Genomic DNA, 20,551 nt, shown 5'->3' on the forward strand with positions numbered 1-20,551 from the left:
AATGCAGTTTATTTTGAAATATTGATCACAGATATTTTATACATTCGTTTATGCTATATACACACCTATGTAAATGTACAATATCAAGAACACTTCAAGAGTCTACTTCTGTCGTTTTTGCATTGTTTTTTTTCTTTTCCTTTTTGTTCTGGAGGCTTTCTTGATTTTTTCCTTTCAGTTTCTTCTTGTTTCTGCTGATCTTATCTAGTTCATTTCTCCTTTTTTCTTCCAAATCTGGATCCTGTGATTGATACAAAAGAAGTTTGGGTCAAAAAAAAAACAAACAAAAAAAAACCTTGGTTAATTTGTATGTTTATTTATGCATTATATGTATTTAATATCTGAAGAAAGTGAGAAAAAAAAAACAAAAAAAAAAAAAAACAGAACCACAAGCAACAAAGTCATTCTGCAAGTACTTTAAAATCCTGTCATCAAATCTAGACAAAAAGACAACTTCTATATAATTTTTTTGATAATCTATAATCTTTTTCTGATTTCTGTAATATGTTTAAAGCATGCATTTAAAATAAAACAGCTCACTTTTCCCTCTAGAATCATCTGTTTCCTTTTGTTTATCTTCTTTTTCTCATCAAAATCAGTGGACTCCAGTCTCTATAACAGAATTAACAATTGTAAGATTATGGTTGCATGTGTTATATAAAATGTATATTGAAAAAAAATTCTCTCACAATTTCACACTGTCGTCTTGTTACGTTGACTTGGGTGAGGATCTTCAACACCTCTTTCTCTTCAACAGGAAACTCCTTCAGTTTCACCTCTAAACACACAAAACGGTAATCATAAGCATACTCTTACAGCAAGTAATTTCATAGAAAGTCCATTACTATTACTTGCATTTACAGTGCTTTTATCACAATAGAATATTTTGATTCTAGAGTAAAGTTCTCTCTAAATGAGACAATCTGTTTAAGTTGTGAACTTACGGGTCTGTTCCTCGATAGCACTGATGAGATGGATGTCATACTGTGTGACTAGAGTGATTGACACACCATTTCGGCCTGGACAACAGGAAGAGGACGTTATAAAACAGATGGTCCAATTCTGAATTTCTATTTGTTACAGCAATCCAATTAGATGTACTCCTGCTGCTTCAAAATGCTGTTTACATTGTTGTTTTTGCCATGGTTCAACATTGTATCCAATCACATGCATTTTTTTTTTAATAACCAGGCAGCCCTAAAGTGAAACAAGTGTACAGCGGCCATAGCAGATGTTATGTCACGTCAGATATGATATATTTTAGCACAGTGGTTTTTCAACTGGTGGGTCACACTCACAACCCAAAAATGGGCCGCAGGTCTTTTGAACAAATTCATCAGTCACTTGGTATGGCTAACACCAACACTGACCCAGTGTTTGTAAAATCCCAGTTTTCCATGCACATATAAAATTGTCACTTTTTGTTAATAATTTAGTTTAATGCTTGGAAGTTCACGGTAAATGTTAGAACACAGGGGTTGGATAATGAAAAGGAAATACCTGGTTTTAGACCACAATAACATTTTAGTATGGTGGGGCCATACTATGCTATTGATGCTGTAGGCAATACAGCATCGATTTGTCTTGGGAATGACAGATACAAGTCCTTCACAATGGCCAGAGTGATTTTGAGCCATTCTTCCAGAACAGTGGCCAGGTCTCTATATGATGCTGACTTGCTCCTCCAAAATACCCCAAAGTAGCTCAAAAATATTTAGATCTGGCTTCAACTTCACTTTCATGTTCATCAAACCATTCTTACAATTGTAAATGTAAGCCTTGCTGTGTGTGTTGGTCATTATGCTGATACACTGAACCCCCTTCAGGGTACAATGTTTGAACCATTAGGTTGCACATGGTCCTCCAGAATGGTTCGGTAGTCCTGGACAGTGATGAACATCAAGCACAGTATGGAATGCCATGATACTGCAGCCCAAACCATCAGTGATCAAACCCCGTGCTTCAATCTGGACTCATCATCGTTCGTTCGTTCGTTCGTTACATTTATATAGCGCTTTATCTGAGACCTCAAAGCGCTTTACATAGAAGGGGGGAATCTCTTCAACCACCACCAATGTGCAGCATCCACTTGGATGATGCGACGGCAGCCATATTGCGCCAGAACGCCCACCACACACCAGCTTATTGGTGGAGAGGAGACAGTGATGAAGCCAATCAGTATATGGGGATGATTAGGAGGCCATGATGGACAGAGGCCAAGGGGCAAATTTGGCCAGGATGCCGGGGTTATACCCCTACTCTTTTTCGAAGGGCATCCTGGGATTTTTAATGACCACAGAGAGTCAGGACCTCGGTTTAACGTCTCATCCGAAGGACGGTGCTCTTTTGGCAGTATAGTGTCCCCGTCACTACACTGGGGCGTTAGGACCCACACAGACCACAGGGTGAGCACCCCCTGCTGGCCTCACTGACACCTCTTCCAGCAGCAACCTGGTTTTCTCAGGAGGTCTCCCATCCAGGTACTGACCAGGCTCAGCCCTGCTTAGCTTCAGTGGGCAACCAGTCTTGGGCTACAGGGTGATATGGCTGCTGGCAAATGATGTTGAACAATAGAGAACAAGAGAACAATACATGTTTCACATGGTCCACAGCCCAAGATTTGCACTGTTGGCACCAATGAAACTGACATTTGGCACTGGCACGAGTGATCAAACGATCAAAAGTGACTCAGTGGAGCTCCCGACGAAAGGTTTTGGTGGAAACTGGAGAGTTGAGGTGTGCATTTAATTCTGCAGCAAGTTGGGGAGCTTTTATGTTTTTTTTTAAATACAATCCAGGTTGGTACTTGAACATCCCTTTCAGACAGCTTTCTCTTGCGTCGACAGTTACTCCAGTTGGATGTGGTTCATCCTGCGTGGTGCTATGCCGACATTATCCTGAATACCATAGCTATCGATACACCTCAAAGACTTGCTGTCCTGGTCACAGATGAGCCAACAATTATGTTGTGTGTATTGCAATATTTTATGTACAGCTGTGCTATTGCTCTGCTAATTCAACCTTCACACTCTGCTCTTACAGCATATATAGGCACGAAACCTCCAATAATATATTGGCCAGTGTTTCAGTTCCATTGTCCAACCCCTGTATTTCATGTGTAATTTTAAAGGTCATTTTTGCTACTTCGTATGATTCTTTTATAGAAAATGTTTAATTATATTGTATATTATAAAGCTGTTAGAATATTTAAAATGACTGATTTAAGTCTTTAATGTTTTATAGGTTTAATACATATCACGGAAACATAGTATAGAATTGTAATATTAGACCTAACATTAAAAAAAAGCCAGAGAAGAATAACAATGTCTAATTTACAAGATAACACAACTTTAACTGTGGGTTGACATTCAGTTTTGTTAATAGAGCTCTAAACTCACCAGCTCGAGCGGTTCGTCCCACTCTGTGGATGTAGATTTTTGGCAAACCTGGTGTGTTGTGATTAATAACAACTTGCACAGTAGGAATATCTAAACCCCTTCAGATAAGAAAAGAACAAACACATAAAGACACGAGAAAGTGGAATAAATTAGAAATTGGCAAAGAGCAGTGGTGAGGTGTGTTGAGAAATGTTTGCTTCTGTACCTGGCAGCAACATCTGTGGCTATGAGAATTTTAAAGACGTTGGACTTGAACTTTGCAAGGTTGGCAAAACGCTGTCTCTGAAAGGGGAAGAAAATAAAAGCCATTAGTAGACATTAGGCACTGAGTGAGAATCAATTTTAACTACATAACGTGTCACTTACCTGCTTCATCATTGAGTGCAGAGAGATGGTTGGGAAATTGAATTCACGCAGCATCATTGTGAGTATTTGGCAGTTCCTGGAATATTTACACCACAATATCACATAACAATATCATCATTATCAAATAATTATCATTATTATTGGTATCAAATAATAGATTTTTACATTTTCTTTTGAAAATGTGAGTGGTGCTTGCCTGTGCAAACTTGCTAACATAATGCTATGGCAATTTCTAGGTTATTTGGGTGCTAAGTTGGTTTACCAGTTCAAAAGAGCCCCTTAGATCTGACTCAGTTTCCTCCTTTAATGCAAGTCTATGGGATTTGTCCACCAGGTAAAATGTTAAGTCTGATTGCTTAGAAAAGCTCCTCAACAAGATGTCCATTTTGAGGTAGCATTCATGACCACTGTACATGCAGTCTGGTTATGATGTAAAGTTTAATACTTATAGTAGGGATTTGCCTTACCAAGCACCACTGATAAACCCTGTAATAATTTTTTTCAGCAACTGAAAACTTACTTGCACGTGTTAGTGAATATTATGATAGACCAATCATCATGTTCATCCTGGAACTTTTGGATGAGATGGACCAAGTACGCATCTTTGACTTTCTCAGGAGTGAGGATGAATCTCTGATCCAGTTCATCTACAGTCCGCACACTGTGAGAGAGAGCCATACCACATAAAAATAATATTAGGCCTTTGTCAGAACAGCTTTAATGCCTATGATAACCCTCTTCCACCAAAATAGTGTTGGTGAACATCTGGATTAATGCATGACTTCAGAACCAAATGATCACGTAACTGCCTACATTAAAACACAACCTGGCCATAAACAAAGTCTCACTCCTAGTTGAGAAAATACTTTAACATCCTAAGTAATTTAATCCAGTGTCTTTCCATGAGTTAGAAATTCTTTAAACTATATATACACATGTATCCATGTTGTCGCTTCTTCTCTTCAGTTCAGCCCACTCATTTTCTATAGGGTTCAGGTCAGGGACTGGGATGGCCATTGCAGATGCTTGGTTTTGTGCTCAGTGACCCATTTTTTATTTTTTTATTTTGATGTTTATTTTTGGATCACTGTCCTGTTGGAAGATCCAAACATGGCCCTTAACATGGCCCTATAATTCTTATAATGGGCCATGTTTGGATCTTCCAACAGGACAGTGATCCAAAAACAAACATCAAAATCAAACCAAAAATGGGTCACTGAGCACAAAACCAAGCATCTGCAATGGCCATCCAAGTCTAGACAAAGTACTAGACACAAATACTAGACACACAAATAAAGCTTAAATGACAGCTCAGGTCTGACATTATTATGAATTATTATGAATTGTCAAGTAGCCAGCACTAGTCAATAACGAAGATTATGCAGATACTTAAAATGCATTTGATCTGCAAGTAAGAAAAAGTTTTATTTTACTGCCAAAACATGTCATACACTGATAACTAATACTACTGATAATTCAAGTGTGCAAACAAGTGAAAATAACAAAATATACCATATAGTATATAAATGAACAAAAACTAAATGTGTGTTGACAAATATAAACATACAATATAAAAACAGACATCACATAGACATCACTCTATGCAAAAAGAGATAAAGCCTGAATAGTCATTTTGGCATCATGCCTCATCTTTGCTGCTGCGGTATACAAAAACGTTTTGCCTATCGACACGAAATCCATAACATTTTGTCGCCACGGTCTGGAGATGATACGATACAATTTGATTTTGGTGAAAATCGGACAAACGGTCTAGGAGAAGTTTGAAAAAGTAGGTTTTAAAAGAAAATAAAGATGGCGGACAGGACGTTTGGCTGACTATGGCAAAATTGGTACCTATGTTTTCGGCATAACCCAAGGAATCATTAAATGTGTCATTAAAATAGGCAAATTTATTCAAAAGAGAAATTCCTACGGTGGTTTCATCTCAATCGGTCTAACGGTTTCGAAGATATTGGCAAATGTTTTTAAGCGCTAAATTACAACTCTACACTAACCGTAAGGCAAAACCTAGAATGTTTGATATCGTTGGACTCGGCAAGGATTCAGGAATCTAAGGAGATGATCTAACGAGACCACTTTTATGATTTTTGGACAAACCTTTCAGAAGTTATAAGGAAAAATATACATTTTTCTTATCTCCGGACCAGTAGGTGGCGCTACGCCAAAACGCAGCATGTAGCCTCAAGTCATGCTTATGATGACGTACCAAGTTTGGTCTGAATACGATAAAGCGTTGCGGAGATACAGCCTTACGTCTGTTTTCGCAAGCGCTACGTAAAATTAGTTAATTTGAGAACGGTTTGACGAATCAAAATGAATTATTTTTGTCAGCATGGTCTGAAGATGATCAGGTTAAATTTTTGTGAAAATCGAAAATCGTAACGGCCTAGGAGGAGTTAGAAAAGGTAGGTTTTTCCGAGAATTCAAAATGGCAGACAGATTTTCATGATGGAAAATGACGTCATATGGTGCAATCGAATCGTCTTGAGCCGATTTCAAGACGTGAATTGAATTTTTTTTCAATTTTGTTTCTAGCCCTTATGGTTCAAAAGTTATTAGCATAAAAATTAGTGAAACTCTGGACAGTTGGTGATGCTAGACCACACAGTTCCAACCACACAACAATGCGAATGTTCGTTAGAACTATGTTTTCGGGAAACACTGACTCGTTGAACTATGCTGATAACGACAGAACCTGCAACCCAAGTTGGCTAACGATGCTTTTGGGAAACGCACCCCAGGGCAGCAATATTAATAGATGTGATAAACTTGAAGCGGCGCTGCACAGACCGATGACATCAAAGTACCACGAGAGCATTTTAAAAACATACAGAGCCGTCTGCTCTCTAATCGCTCTCAAGATACTTTGATGATCAGTCTACGCAGCTTCAAGTTGAACACACCTTTTTTCTCCTGTACATCTCAAAACATTCTCCTGACACACTTTTGAGCATGACTTACTCTGATTTGTGCTCCCAGAAGAAGGGCCTGTTCATGGCGATGCTCTGCAGCTGCTGTAGCGTGTCCGTGAGTGTGGCACTGAACAGCAGCGTCTGGCGTTTTGCGGGCACAGCACTGAGAATGACCTCTAGATCTTTAGTGAAATCTGTGCAGCCCTGCTCTAAAAGACGGTCAGCTTCATCCAGGATCTGCAGAGAAACACACAACGATTCAAAGAAAACCGTTTTAAAACAAACTAGATTAAGAATTTAGGTAGATAAAACAACCATTAGAAAACACATCAAAATCTTACTAGAAATTGGATTCTGTTCAGGTTAACTGTGTCAGAGCTTCGGATGTGATCAGCAAGTCGTCCCGGAGTGGCAACAACAACATGCGGCTTTTTCGACAACTCCAAACCCTGAGTGACCATGTCTAATTGAAGAGAAAATAAAATAAAGTTTGTCTCTTAAAGTGCCCCTAATATACTTCTTCGGATATTACCTTTCATGCAGTGTGTAATATAGTGGTTTGTGAATGTAAAAGGTCTGCAAAGTTTCAAAGATCAAAGTGCACAATAAATGAGTAAAAAGTTATTGTCTCCCAAAAGAAAGAACCGATTTTGAACTGCCTGAAACGAGTCGTCATTAATTCTAACCTATGTAGGTTTGTAACAGATTTGCATAATGCCAGCCTATGGTCTTCCAACAACATCTACTTTGACCCGCCCTCAAACTCTGTAGCCAGGAAGAGTTTGGTTCGTGTAGTCGACATGTTGAAAAGATGCTATAATCTGTGCTGCGAAAGCAAATCCACTGCATGCACATCCAAAGGATGAGGACTCGGGCTCGAATTGATGCGGTAAAACCGACGGTTCTTATCACTGTGTATCAAGTGCTGAGGAAGCCTCTGGAGATGAAATTCAGATATGGTAATGGGTGTTTCACTTCCAGCATGAGCTGTAAGCAGTAGACCAATCAAAACACTGGGCCATCTGACCAATCAGAGCAGAATAGGCTCTCAGAAAGGACAGGTTTAGAGAGACTGAATCCTTCATCAAACAGTTTCAGTCACAAAGAGGTGATACTGCAATGCATTTATTAGAGTTAATAAAGGTTTGTTTGTTTTTTACCCTGGATCATTGTAAACCTATTGTAGGAGACCTCCTAAACAAAATTAGGAACCTTTAAAATAGCATGATAGGGGCACTTTAATAAATATGCATTTTATAAATGACAGTTTTCTATAAACATTAAAGGGGTCATATAATGCCATTTTTGTACAAGCTAATATGATTCTTTAGGGTCTAAATTAAAAGTTTGTAATATACTTTAATTAAAAATTCTCATTAGTATTGTAAGAAAACACTCATTTTACCTGGTCAAAAACAGCTCTGTTTTCAGCACGCCGTTTCAGTGCATGTGTCTTTAAATGATAATGAGCTTTGCTCACCCCGCCCCTCTGTTCTGTGGGTACACCGTATCTAACACAATAACCACGTGTTATTCGTTATAAACGTGTGATTATGAATTATATTGAGAACGTCGTACATAGAAAACATGCCGTAATGTACCCTGAGTGTAAACCTTAGACGCATTCATTGTGAAGCCTGCAGCAAGGTTTGCAAATTTCGCAAAGATTAATATAAATACTAATATAAAGGTTAATAAAACATTACACTCACATCTTCTGGAGGTTCAGCAGTAACACGTTGGTACCGATCCGTTTTTTCTCGTTTGTAAAGCTGTCTGGTGTGAAATGATTCGCGTAAACATGAAAGCATGGACGATCGTGGGGAATCCCCGTGAGGGAATCCCCGCGTCAATCCTTTGGGCATATCGCTTCAAAAACAAAACTCAGCCACTGCATCTTCAACGGCTCAGATTTAGGAACATCCAAATGACTGCTGTGTTCCTTATTACATCTAAGAACAGAACACCACAATCGCTTAGACGCCATTCTACTCCAGAATATCAACAATGGCGGACTACTATGACGACGGCAGTCACAGCTCGCTCAGGGCGGGTCTTGTGTTGAAACACGGCTGTCAATCACAATCGCGGGAGGGGCGTACGATCTTATGACGTCACAATATCGAACGGCTTGATTTCATAGATGGTCAAACATATATGGAGATTAAAACAAAACCACTGGATGGATTTTAATCATGATAGGATGGTTGTGTACAGGCACTGCCAACAGACATTTCAGTGCAATCAACTTGTAAAAGTGCATGTACCATTATATGACCCCTTTAAGCACTGTTTTTGCTTTGTGAATAAATGAGCCCTAAAGGATGACCAAGTAGAGCTCTGAATACTATCTTACCCATTCCTCCTACAATGATACAGTCCTTTAAGCCTAGGGGCTTCCCTAATGCTCTGAACTGTTCTGCGATCTGGTAAGCAAGCTCTCTGGACAGAAAACAGACAAAAATTAATACATGTTTACTAATAAATTTGTATACATTTTAAAGTTGTTTCTCTTTAGTTAATGAACTATGAACTAACATGAATGATCAAGGTATAATAAATTATTATATATATATTTGAAAAGTACAGAACATTTTCATGGTTCAGTACTGTTTTAAAATTTTTGTAATAAAGTTCAGTACTATTTTATGTCTTATGTTTGTTTCAATTCAGTATCCATGTTAAAAACTATCGGTTGATTAATCAGTTATCGGCCAACCTAGTTATCATTATTGGAAAAAAAATCGGTCGACCTCTATTTGAAATATCTTTGTGTAAATAAAGATTTGAATGTTCTGGCAATAAAAATCATAAAGTATAAAAGTAAACCTGGTGGGTGTTAACACCAAGCAGAAAACACCATAAGGGTCCTCAGATAACTTCTGCACCACTGGAAGAACAAATGCTGCCGTTTTTCCACTTCCAGTTTTTGCACAGCCCATGCAATCCCGACCTATGTGAAAGACAGAATTCGGATTAAGCAAATTAAAAAATAAAGAACAACTCTGTTTTGTTCAATATGACCCCCGATGACAGGCAAAATCACAATCACACTTTATTATTAACACACTTAATTCCACCAGTGACATTAGTTTTGAGTTTAAAGAGTGTAAACTATAAATGAAAGGCCAGATTGTCTCGATTACTTGAAATATATATATATATATATATATATATATATATATATATATATATATATATATATATATATATATATATATATATATATTTTTTTTTTAATGTGTAGATGTCCATAAAAGCAAGAACGTAAATCCCGTCATGATACAGATGCAACAGATATATCGGGCACATATAATATTCATATGCTTATTATTATTATTATTATTTTCCTCCCGAGTATTTTATTGTGTTAGATAAATTATATTTTATTCATATGTTATACTTTGTCCTCTGTAGAGGACACCAGGACTCAATTTTTTAAAAAATAAAAAAGACACGAATAAGCAAATAAATAGGCAAAAACAATGGATTTTTTTTTTCTTTTTTTAAATCAATCAATTTTTATGTTTCAGGATTTTATATACCAAACTTTGTAAAAAGATTATTCTCAACTATATCATGAAAGATATAACAGAATGATTTGATATACCATTTTGCTTTATGCAATATGTGTGTAAAATGGCCATAAGGTTTGTTTGTTTTTTCTTCCATTTTATACAATCTATCTATACATTGAATCTACTGTGCATATTAATGTGTTATTGGGGCAACATGTAATGAAAAAAGAAGCGTAACAATGGGAGTAGTAATTGGCAATATTTCCATAATAATATCTATTTCATAGGAATATTGAAATATAATTTCTTTCCCTATTCACTTGTTCGGTCTCCCAAAATGCATGATAAACATGATTTAAGTCTTGGTGTCCTCTACAGTGTACATGTATGAAATCGATGTCTTGTTTCATAACAGAAAGTCATATTTTGATTTGAAACCCCATAACATTTTCCTGAGATGTTTATTCATGACAAACAATTAAAAAATGTATCAGATTTAAATGATAATTACAAAATATTATCACATTTCCATAAGAGTGTTACATTTGATCACTAAATTAATGTCAGTAATTTTTAAAGTCCAAGGAGAGGTAACTTCGTCATTGTGAAACTTCTGAACTTTTGGTATCTCTGAAAAGCCCTGAATCTGCTCTTTACAAGACATGCATGATGTATGATATTACATGTATGCTGTCAGAGAAATTCACAGAAATATAATGTCCACTACAGATGACAAATGTCTATTCCTGGGTCCCTGAGGATATATTATTTATTAATGAGCTTACTCATGAATATGATCACATGTCATCCTGTTCACAAAAGTTAACAACAGTCAAATAACTCAAAACAACAACAAATAGCTTTGTATAAATGTAATAATAGAAATATAAAGGCATACATAATAACACAACATTTTTATTAGTCTAATAATCATACAGCTATTATTGTGCCAAAAGCAAAAATATAAATTTTCCCCTCCAAATTACTTTCTAGTAAAAATATTAAGACAATATTAAACCAAGAATAAATACTTTGTTGTTGTTATTGTTGTTTAGAAAAGACACCGTTTGGTTGTGCCATCCATGAATAACGTTACATGTGCTCGCGAATTAATATTTCTAATGATCTATGTAAAGCCTATTAATGAACGTGATCTGTCCATTTTAATTGGTTGTACAGTTTTTATAAAGCAGACATAACGTTAGATCTTTACCCTCCAATATGGCAGGAATGCATTTCTCCTGTACAGGGGTCGGTCGGCTGATGCCCATCTGCTTACACTGCTGAATCAACCACTCACACAGTCCGAGAGATTCAAACGTGGCCATTTTACACAGGGTTATCTAAAAACAAAATGTCCAAAACATGAACTAATCTGTATTAATGTTGCTTTGAGCGCATTTAAATACCCTTTACAAGTTGATAACAAGCTTCCTCGTGCGAATCTGTGACGGACGCGTGAATTGGACGTCATATGATGATGCGTTGAAAAAGGAAATGACCACGCCCCTCACGTCAAGACCTGCGCCTTTAGACAGCGAAAATAGCGAGAGAGATCATGTATGATACAAACATTGCAACAAACTCGCCAGGCTAGGTATGAATGCCTTATTCCCTCCATGCAAATGTATTTACATGAATACACGTGCTTTATTCTGATTAGCTGTGTCATTTGGGGGAAGATGTAATGCGAAGGAGCTCGTGAGTGGTGTGCTCGTGAGCGCGCAGCTGAAACAGCGGGGTCGAGCAGAGGGTGAGAGGCGCGTGCAGGTGAGCTGAACATTAACAACTCTGAATTAGTGTTCAGGCCTACAATATTAATGCAGTATGAATCATTACTTTCCTTTCTAATGTTCTCATTGTCTCGTAGCAGCCTATTCACTTGAAACTGTAAGTATGATATGGGTTGTTGTTGTTGTTGTTTTGTCATTACATTGTTGTATTTCTTATTTTATTAAGATTGAGAATGGTTAGCGGTTATTTGGGCTTCTGCACATGATGACCTTCCTCATCCTCATCCTCGCTGAGCATGGCGGAGTCAGATGGTGTGGAGTTCTCTGTGAATCGAGCTCAAAGCAGGTAACGTTAGGCATGGATGTAGCATGAAATGTGGCATGCGATGCGTTTGATGCATGCATAGAGAGAGGTTGCTCCACAATTCAACAGGGTTAAGTGCTAATATTAGTAAAGAAAACTAAATGTATTGTTTTGTTCAGTCTTTATTTAGACATTTTTTTAATATTAGGTGCACTCCGTAATGTTTTGTTAAAGTTTTATACGTAAAGAGATGAAAAGCACTTTTGAAAAATATCATTACAGTGACATTTGCCCCAACATATGTAATGAAGAAGTATGGAGGTAGATTTGTGTCTTTATTATTCAATCAAAAAAAAGGTTGCTTCAATCAAAAAATATATTTTCAATCAAAAAAACCCGTTTCAATCAAAGAAAAAAAGTGTTTGAATGCAAAAATATATTTGAGACTCAAAAAAATGCATTTGAACACTATTTTTTTTTGCTTGAAAATGTTTTTTTTGATAGAAGTGAAGGTTTTTTTGTTTGAAGCAACTTTTTTGATTGAAGTATTGTTGTTTTGTGTTTGGGCCATATTATGGGTAGGACATTTGTGTCTTTATAATTCAATCAAAAAAGAAGTTGCTTCAAACAAACAAAACATATTTTCAATAAAAAAATCACTTCAATCAAAAAATAAACCTTTTCAATCATAGAAAAAATGTTTTTGAATGCAAAAAAATATTTGAGATTCAAAAAATTGCACTTGAACACTTTTTTTTTGATTGAAAATGTTTTCTTTGATTGAAGTAATCTTTTTTGTGTTTGGACCATGTTATGGGTAGGACATTTGTGTCTTAATTATTCAATCCCAAAAAAGTTGCTTCAATCAAAAAAAAAACATTTTCAATCAAAAAAAAATAATTTCAATCAAAGAAAAAACTGTTTAAATGCAAAAAAAAAAAAAATCATTTGAAGTGTTTTTTTTTTATTGAACTTTCTTTTTTTTTGAATGAAGTGAAAAAAGTTTTGAAGTCGTTTTTTTTTTAAATCATTTTGACACAAACGTACCGCAGTGGGGGCGGGTGCTTCTCCATTGGTCAGACATGCTTGAGTGACAAGTGTCTACACCAACGACGTCTTTCTGACAAGCAAGTCATGGTCGCCACTCGCCAGCGAGCCAGGAAGCAGTGGTGGAGTTGTTGGTAAGTAGATAAAACCGTATTAAAATGATTGGTGTCACGTTATTAGCCTACTCTGTTTGATATTTCGATTAAACATACAGCTTGCTAACTTAAATAAGGATCATTATTGGCACAATACTTTAAGCTAGTAACTACTTGTACACTATGTCAGACAATAAGCATCACTTCATTGAACTGCCAGTTTTCCATGTGGAGTTGTGCAGGACATTAGGCTACTTATAAATAATGCCTGACACAGCTAGTTTGCGCACCGAGCAACGGAATATATATTCATGTTACCGGTGGTATGCAACATTATTTTCCGTACGGGACGGCATATGTAAGCCCCGCTCTCAAAATAACAGCATCTGCCTCTGTGTCTGCGAGCATTTGACTGTGATGGTGGGGAGACCACTACCCGTGAGCGAGAGAGAGAGCGGGACGGTCAAATAGCTGTAATCCTGTGGGCTGTGTGAGAAGATAGACTCAGGCTCTGCATGACCTGTTGCTGCTAAACAGGCAGCGCTGTGGGCAACAGTTGGCCTGTGGACTGTTGTTTGACCACTAATGACGTTACGTATTATAACACAATATAGCACAAGCACATAGCAAGCCTCTGTAACGTTACTTAAGTGAAATAAACAATTCAATTAGCCGTTAGCGCACCCTGCTAGCCTGCCTGACAATATGAGGCGTCAGATATCTAACACCATCACACAAATTAGTCAACGTGAGCTAAGTTAGCAAGCTGTATGTTTAATCGAAATATCAAACAGAGTAGGCTAATAACGTGACACCAATCATTTTAATACGGTTTTATCTACTTACCAACAACTCCACCACTGCTTCCTGGCTCGCTGGCGAGTGGCGACCATGACTTGCTTGTCAGAAAGACGTCGTTGGTGTAGACACTTGTCACTCAAGCATGTCTGACCAATGGGGAAGCACCCGCCCCCACTGCGGTACGTTTGTGTCAAAATGATTAAAAAAAAAAACGACTTCAAAACTTTTTTCACTTCATTCAAAAAAAAAGAAAGTTCAATAAAAAAAAAACACTTCAAATGATTTTTTTTTTTTTTGCATTTAAACAGTTTTTTCTTTGATTGAAATTATTTTTTTTTGATTGAAAATGTTTTTTTTTTGATTGAAGCAACTTTTTTGGGATTGAATAATTAAGACACAAATGTCCTACCCATAACATGGTCCAAACACAAAAAAGATTACTTCAATCAAAGAAAACATTTTCAATCAAAAAAAAAGTGTTCAAGTGCAATTTTTTGAATCTCAAATATTTTTTTGCATTCAAAAACATTTTTTCTATGATTGAAAAGGTTTATTTTTTGATTGAAGTGATTTTTTTTATTGAAAATATGTTTTGTTTGTTTGAAGCAACTTCTTTTTTGATTGAATTATAAAGACACAAATGTCCTACCCATAATATGGCCCAAACACAAAACAACAATACTTCAATCAAAAAAGTTGCTTCAAACAAAAAAACCTTCACTTCTATCAAAAAAAACATTTTCAAGCAAAAAAAAATAGTGTTCAAATGCATTTTTTTGAGTCTCAAATATATTTTTGCATTCAAACACTTTTTTTCTTTGATTGAAACGGGTTTTTTTGATTGAAAATATATTTTTTGATTGAAGCAACCTTTTTTTTGATTGAATAATAAAGACACAAATCTACCTCCATAAAGAAGGCTTCAGACACAATTTTTCTAGAAAACAAAATTGTTTTTGTTCTGCATGGAGTGGGTTGCCCTCTTGGGTGCAGCCATGTTGACATCACATGACCAGCTGTGAAATTGTATCTGTCCTGTAATGGTAAATGAGCAATATCAAGAGTTTTTTTTTTTTACATTTATTGATATCAGTTGGATATAAATTGGAAGTTGTCATTGCGCATGCTCTTTTCCCTATTTTTACGTTTAGATTTCCTTTCAAAACTCATTAAAGATTAATATTCGAAAACACATAATTTATTAAGAGTGTTTAATGTAATCTTTAGCAAATTTTGAAATTAGTATCCATTATTTATACTGTCCATTAGACCTGCAACTAATGATTTTGTTAATCAATTCTGTTGATTATTTCATTGATTAATCAGATATAAAAAATCCACAAATTATACAAAATTATATTTTACATAAAAAAATAAATAAATAATTTAAAACCATTATTTTATAAAGAAAATGTTATTTCATATCCTGCCCAATGTTGGTCTCCAAACAATGTGAAATATGAAGGCTATGAAAACAAATATAGGGAATGTATCTAGGCTATACATTGTTTGTTCAAAAAAGGGTTAATATATTAACATTACATTCTAAACCAAAAAAAACCAACTGGTTATTTGCCGTTTTAAAGCAGAAGTTAAAATGACTAAATCAAAAATTGTAATAAACAGAAACAAAAGCACAAAATGTTAACTTGTACAAGGTATGAGGAATTTACTCGACTGAACATAGTAGCCTAATGATTTTACATTTATAGGCTTCTCCAACAATAGTCCCTTTACTGTTACTGCCCTCATTAAAATACTATTACTTGTGTTAAATGTTGAAATTTAAATCTAAATCAAATTTCTAACAAGAAATATTTCAGCAAAATGAGACAAGGATATAACTGTAAAATGTAAGTTATGCTTTGAGGAAAACATGCCTCAATGTTTCACATTGATTCACAATGTAAATGTGCAGCCCAGTTACTTTTGTGATTCTTAATATTCCAGATTAGTAATATTATTTCAAATAAAAAAAGTTGACTAAAATCTTCCATATCACAAATGTGGAAGCAAAATGGCCAGGATCTGTGCATGACTTAAGAATTTTCAGAGATTCACATTTATGCACATTATTTGAAAGTGGTAAGGAAAGTTCCACAATTAAATATCAAGCTCACTGTATTACATACACTTATGCTGATCCTAACAGAACTGCATTTTGTTCATAAGTGATTATGACATGTTCCTGCCTGCAGACAGGTGTTTTATGACCCCATTCCCTGACCCAAACCAGTTACAATGCAGCTCTTGCCAGAACAAGGGTACACAATTAAATGAACTTTGGCTAACTAAAGGGAAGATTTCAGTGTCTGAAAAGTCTGAGGGTTGCACACCTGTCAGGGCCTGTGACATTGTTGCATGTGCCATATTACACAACACTGCCAAAAAAAAAAAACACTTTTCATTAAATGTTTAATAAAAGACAAATAAGCTTAGTTCCATGAGTTTTATTTCAATTGTTCTTTGTAAAGAAAAGCCAGTGGTCAAGTGCCTGCAACAAGAGATATTAGACACATGCCTCATGCAACAAATAAAAAGGAAAAGTTGGCTATACACTGCCCACCTGTAGGCCTATGTCTCCTCTGTCTGTGCAGACTCTTCTGTAGGCCTTTCTGTAGATGTGGAATCCTACAACTTATATTGCAGCCATAAAGCATACAAGTATAAATTAAGTAAAGTTATTTATGCACTTGCAGGTAGGCTAGTTCCTCCATATGACAGTTATCTGAGAGGGTTTATTCACTGTCCAGTGCAATGGAAACAAATGGACATTACAAAGTCTTATACTTTCTTTCCTTTGGAAAGTTAGAAAATGTCCACTTACTGCACATATTTCAGCCACCACTTTCTTGGGAACAGATACAAGTGTTGGTGTATTATGTAAAAGTGCACAAAGAGGAAAACACAATGTCATTACAATGAACTACACTGGGGAAAAATGTGATCAATAATTCATGGCAAAATATTTTTACATTAACATAAGTTTATCAGTTTTCACTTTCACAAGTCAAAGCAATTCATCATTACTCAAGATTTAACAGCTGAAATGACTATACGGCCTTAATTTGAGGCAGCAAAAATTATTTTACAATGTAGGCTACTAAGATCTTTTCTTTCTTTTTTTCTCAGCCTTTTTCTTGGTTGCTTTTATAAACAGACAACCATTTATTTAACAGTGCCTTTTATAAAAAATTAAACCATTAGGCTATGTAGAATATTTTTGTACTTCACTTTTGTTCCCATGTTCTAATGTGGTGACTCTGACATTACAATGAACAAAGTAATTATGCAATTATTAAAATACAAATATATAGGCTAATAAGTGATAAAAACATCTAACATGGCCACTTCTAACGGATTTAAATTGTCTGCTACTTTTTGCCAGCCCTCTCTCCTGGCTTTTGCAGACTTTGAGGTGTTCCCTGGCGTTTTGATTAAACATTAAAATTCCGAATAAACTTCGACTATTAGTTCTTGCTCTGCTGAGGAGAAAAACTGTGCGCGCTCTTTGGCCACGCTGAGCAGCCAATAGCAGCGTTGCTGATCAATGTTTCTACTATCGATACATATCCCCTTTTAAACCAGCGCATGAACGCGCAATTATCTCAGATAACCCAATCCAGCTATACTAATCATATCCAGCAGGTGTGTTCGAAAAACCTAATTAGCCAGATCATGATTAGCACAATGATATCATCTTGGATGTGTAATTTGATCTCGGATGTTTTAAGCAACGTACGAAGAACGGGCCCCTGATCTGAAGCAGAAAAGCAGATGTAAACACACTATATGACGTCCTTCATATCAAGTCATATTCGTGAAAAGGTAGCCGTGACCAGGGAAAGCGAAATCTTTTAAAAATCATCAGACTCAGCGCTGGTCGATACAATGAATCAATGCCATTAATGATGAAGTGACGCATCAGCTTCAGCGTTGCCCATGCGCCTCATTGCTGCTCAGCTGAGTCTTGTAAAGTGGAGCTCAAAGTTCAAATTAAATATTAAAATAATTAACAGCTTGTTTCATGACATCTATCTTTGAATGAATCCACATTTTCTTTTACATTTCCGTTGAATAAACAGTTTAATGACTCACTAAAAGACTGTCCCTTCCAGCCACCTAGTGGCTTACTAATGTAACTGGACTGAGTGACAGCCTGTCTAGAATGCGCAGAGACTATCAATGCCAATACTGGTGAAATATCAGCAGAAAGCCTCTCATAAAGCGAGATTCAAGGAACTAACTGTTATACAACAATGGCCTAACAAGCTCATTGCTAGGTTTATGTTGTGTTTATTGTATTATGTGGACCCTTGTATCTTCATCTTGATACATCTTGTATCTTCACTCAAAATTACCTCTAGCGAAGTTCCTTCAGCACGACAGCCCTACTTGTTTCTTATTGGCTATTTTGAAAATCCTAAATATCAAACATGTTTGATGTGATCGGGGCGAGCCCGATTTGTGTGAGAGCAGATCGGGAGGTGCAATATTTGATCTGTGAACGCCTCACATTACCAGATAATCTGCACCGAACATCGGAACCGATCGAGGTCATTGACAATATTTTTTTTCCGATTCTGGAATCGGGGATCATTCGGCCTAAAACTCCTGTAGTGTGAGCCAGGCATCAGCTGTGATTCAACAACTACAACAGCATATCTTGGTTATGTGAAACATGGCAAAATCAATGTTACTCGCATATCGAGCAGAAACAAAGCAACCCCGGCACCCGTTTTCGGGCCTACCCACTCTAACATGTCTCCAACGCTGGAAAACTTTTGCAATATTAACATTGTCAAAAATTCACATGCAGAATATAGGAGATGACTGATTTTCATTTGAATGTTTAATTCTTAAAGGTGAACTATGCAGGTTTTTTTACCTTAACTGAACAGCTTCATTGAATTCATCAGCTTTCACCTGAACAGAGTCATTGGAATGGTTATATGACTTTTTTCGGGTTGAATGGTGGTCTTCTCGCACCCCCCTAGCGCCTTTGAGTGGAAAAAACACCCTTGCAACTTTGCAACTCATTGTCAGGAAGTATCGCGTGATATCAGGTCTCCTGCGTTCGCCAGCTTCTTTGAAAACAAATGCACATGACAGGAGGGAGAAGATGGGAGGGGGGCGAGTCACCAACGAGTTTTGACGACAGTGTTGTCAAATATTTATTCCAAAGCTGTAGGGGGAGCTCTATAGAGAAACCCGCGAGAAAACAGCGAAGAAATTGCCAAAACTGCATAGCGCCGCTTTAATTTTGACAGACTAATATAAAGGATTAATATGTTGTTATCGTCCATAATATGATAACATATAGTCTACAGCACAGGTGTCAAACTCAGTTCCTGGAGGGCCACTCCCTACACTGTTTTGTTCCAACCCTGCTTCAACACACACACACCTGCAGTTTTCAAATAAGCCTGAAGGACTTGATTAGCTGATCAGGTGTGTTTAATTAGGGCTGAAGCTAAACTCTGCAGGGCTGTGGCCCTCCAGGAACTGAGTTTGACACCCCTGGTCTACAGGGATGGGCAAGCTCGGTCCTGGAAGGCGACTGTCCTGCAGATATCAGCTCCAACCCTAATCAAACACACCTGAAGCAGATAATCAATGTCTTCAGGATTACTAGGAAACTACAGGCAGGTGAGTTTTGTCAGGGTTGGAGCTAAACTCTGCTGGACAGTGGCCCTCCAGGTAGGGTTAGGTATCATTTGAACTTTAGCGATTCAGATTCTGCTTATTGATTCCCAGTTTCCATTCCAATAAGGTAAAAAAAAAAAAAAATAACTCAAACATTTAGATATCAAACATATTTATTCTGTGTTTTTTTTTTTTTTGCAGTCTTTGGCTGCATTTACACTGCAAGTCTGAATGCACAGATCCGATCTTTTGACCATATCTGATTTTTTGGCCCATCTGTTTACACTCACTTTAGACAGGACTGGTATCCGATATCTGTGTTTACATTAATTTCTGCCCAAAATGATTTTTGGTGATCATACAATGCACATGGTAGACCCTGGTTTTGAATGGCTGTTCTATTAAAATTATTGATATAATTCATGTCGGGTGGTCAGCGTGTCAGGAGAGAGCGTGCGAGTGAGTGTTTAAGTATAATTACAGCGAAGTTGTCACCTCATTGCTGAGAAATATAATGTAGCTTTCAGTAGCGAAGCTGTTTTATTTATAAAAGTCATGGGCAGAGGTTGAAAATCAGCTCATTAAAAATACAACATTAAAAAGCTATCTTTGTGAATAAACGTGTCGTCCTCGCCTTGTGGTGGCTTGGAATTCAAAGGGGAATCGGATATGCGTGTTTAGACGTAGGTCGGATGTCCAGACATCGGATA

General features: G+C 36.7%; 2 protein-coding genes across 2 annotated transcripts in view; one reads left to right on the plus strand and one right to left on the minus strand.

The window, feature by feature from the left end:
* Window positions 1-11,743, minus strand: ddx49 (DEAD (Asp-Glu-Ala-Asp) box polypeptide 49). The gene is made up of 13 exons (XM_079858119.1): window positions 11,429-11,743; window positions 9,527-9,650; window positions 9,054-9,139; window positions 7,039-7,160; window positions 6,747-6,934; window positions 4,285-4,425; window positions 3,765-3,840; window positions 3,604-3,680; window positions 3,399-3,496; window positions 945-1,019; window positions 690-778; window positions 541-612; window positions 1-241 (listed from the first exon to the last, which is right to left on the minus strand). The coding sequence occupies exons 1-13, from the start codon at window positions 11,541-11,543 to the stop codon at window positions 95-97; spliced, it is 1,410 nt and encodes a 469-aa protein (XP_079714245.1). The 5' UTR covers window positions 11,544-11,743; the 3' UTR covers window positions 1-94.
* klhl26 (kelch-like family member 26) overlaps window positions 11,732-20,551 on the plus strand; it is an 18,578-nt gene continuing 9,758 nt past the window's right edge. The window contains exons 1-3 of the mRNA XM_079858117.1: window positions 11,732-11,812; window positions 11,898-11,985; window positions 12,175-12,294. Coding sequence (XP_079714243.1) covers window positions 12,245-12,294 — 50 coding nt within the window. The 5' untranslated portion in view covers window positions 11,732-11,812; window positions 11,898-11,985; window positions 12,175-12,244. The remainder of the gene's footprint in view (window positions 11,813-11,897; window positions 11,986-12,174; window positions 12,295-20,551) is intronic.

The sequence above is a fragment of the Squalius cephalus genome (assembly GCF_949319135.1).
Source record: "Squalius cephalus genome assembly, chromosome: 22".
Lineage (NCBI taxonomy): Eukaryota > Metazoa > Chordata > Actinopteri > Cypriniformes > Leuciscidae > Squalius > Squalius cephalus.

Excerpts from the sequence above, each read along its gene's own strand:
- ddx49 (XM_079858119.1), bottom strand. The coding sequence starts at position 11,543 with ATGGCCACGTTTGAATCTCTCGGACTGTGTGAGTGGTTGATTCAGCAG. Across the intron at positions 7,161-9,053 it reads TATCATTGTAGGAGGAATGG|ACATGGTCACTCAGGGTTTG; the intron begins GTAAGATAGTAT and ends CTCTTCAATTAG. Across the intron at positions 4,426-6,746 it reads TTCTGGGAGCACAAATCAGA|TGTGCGGACTGTAGATGAAC; the intron begins GTAAGTCATGCT and ends TCTCTCTCACAG.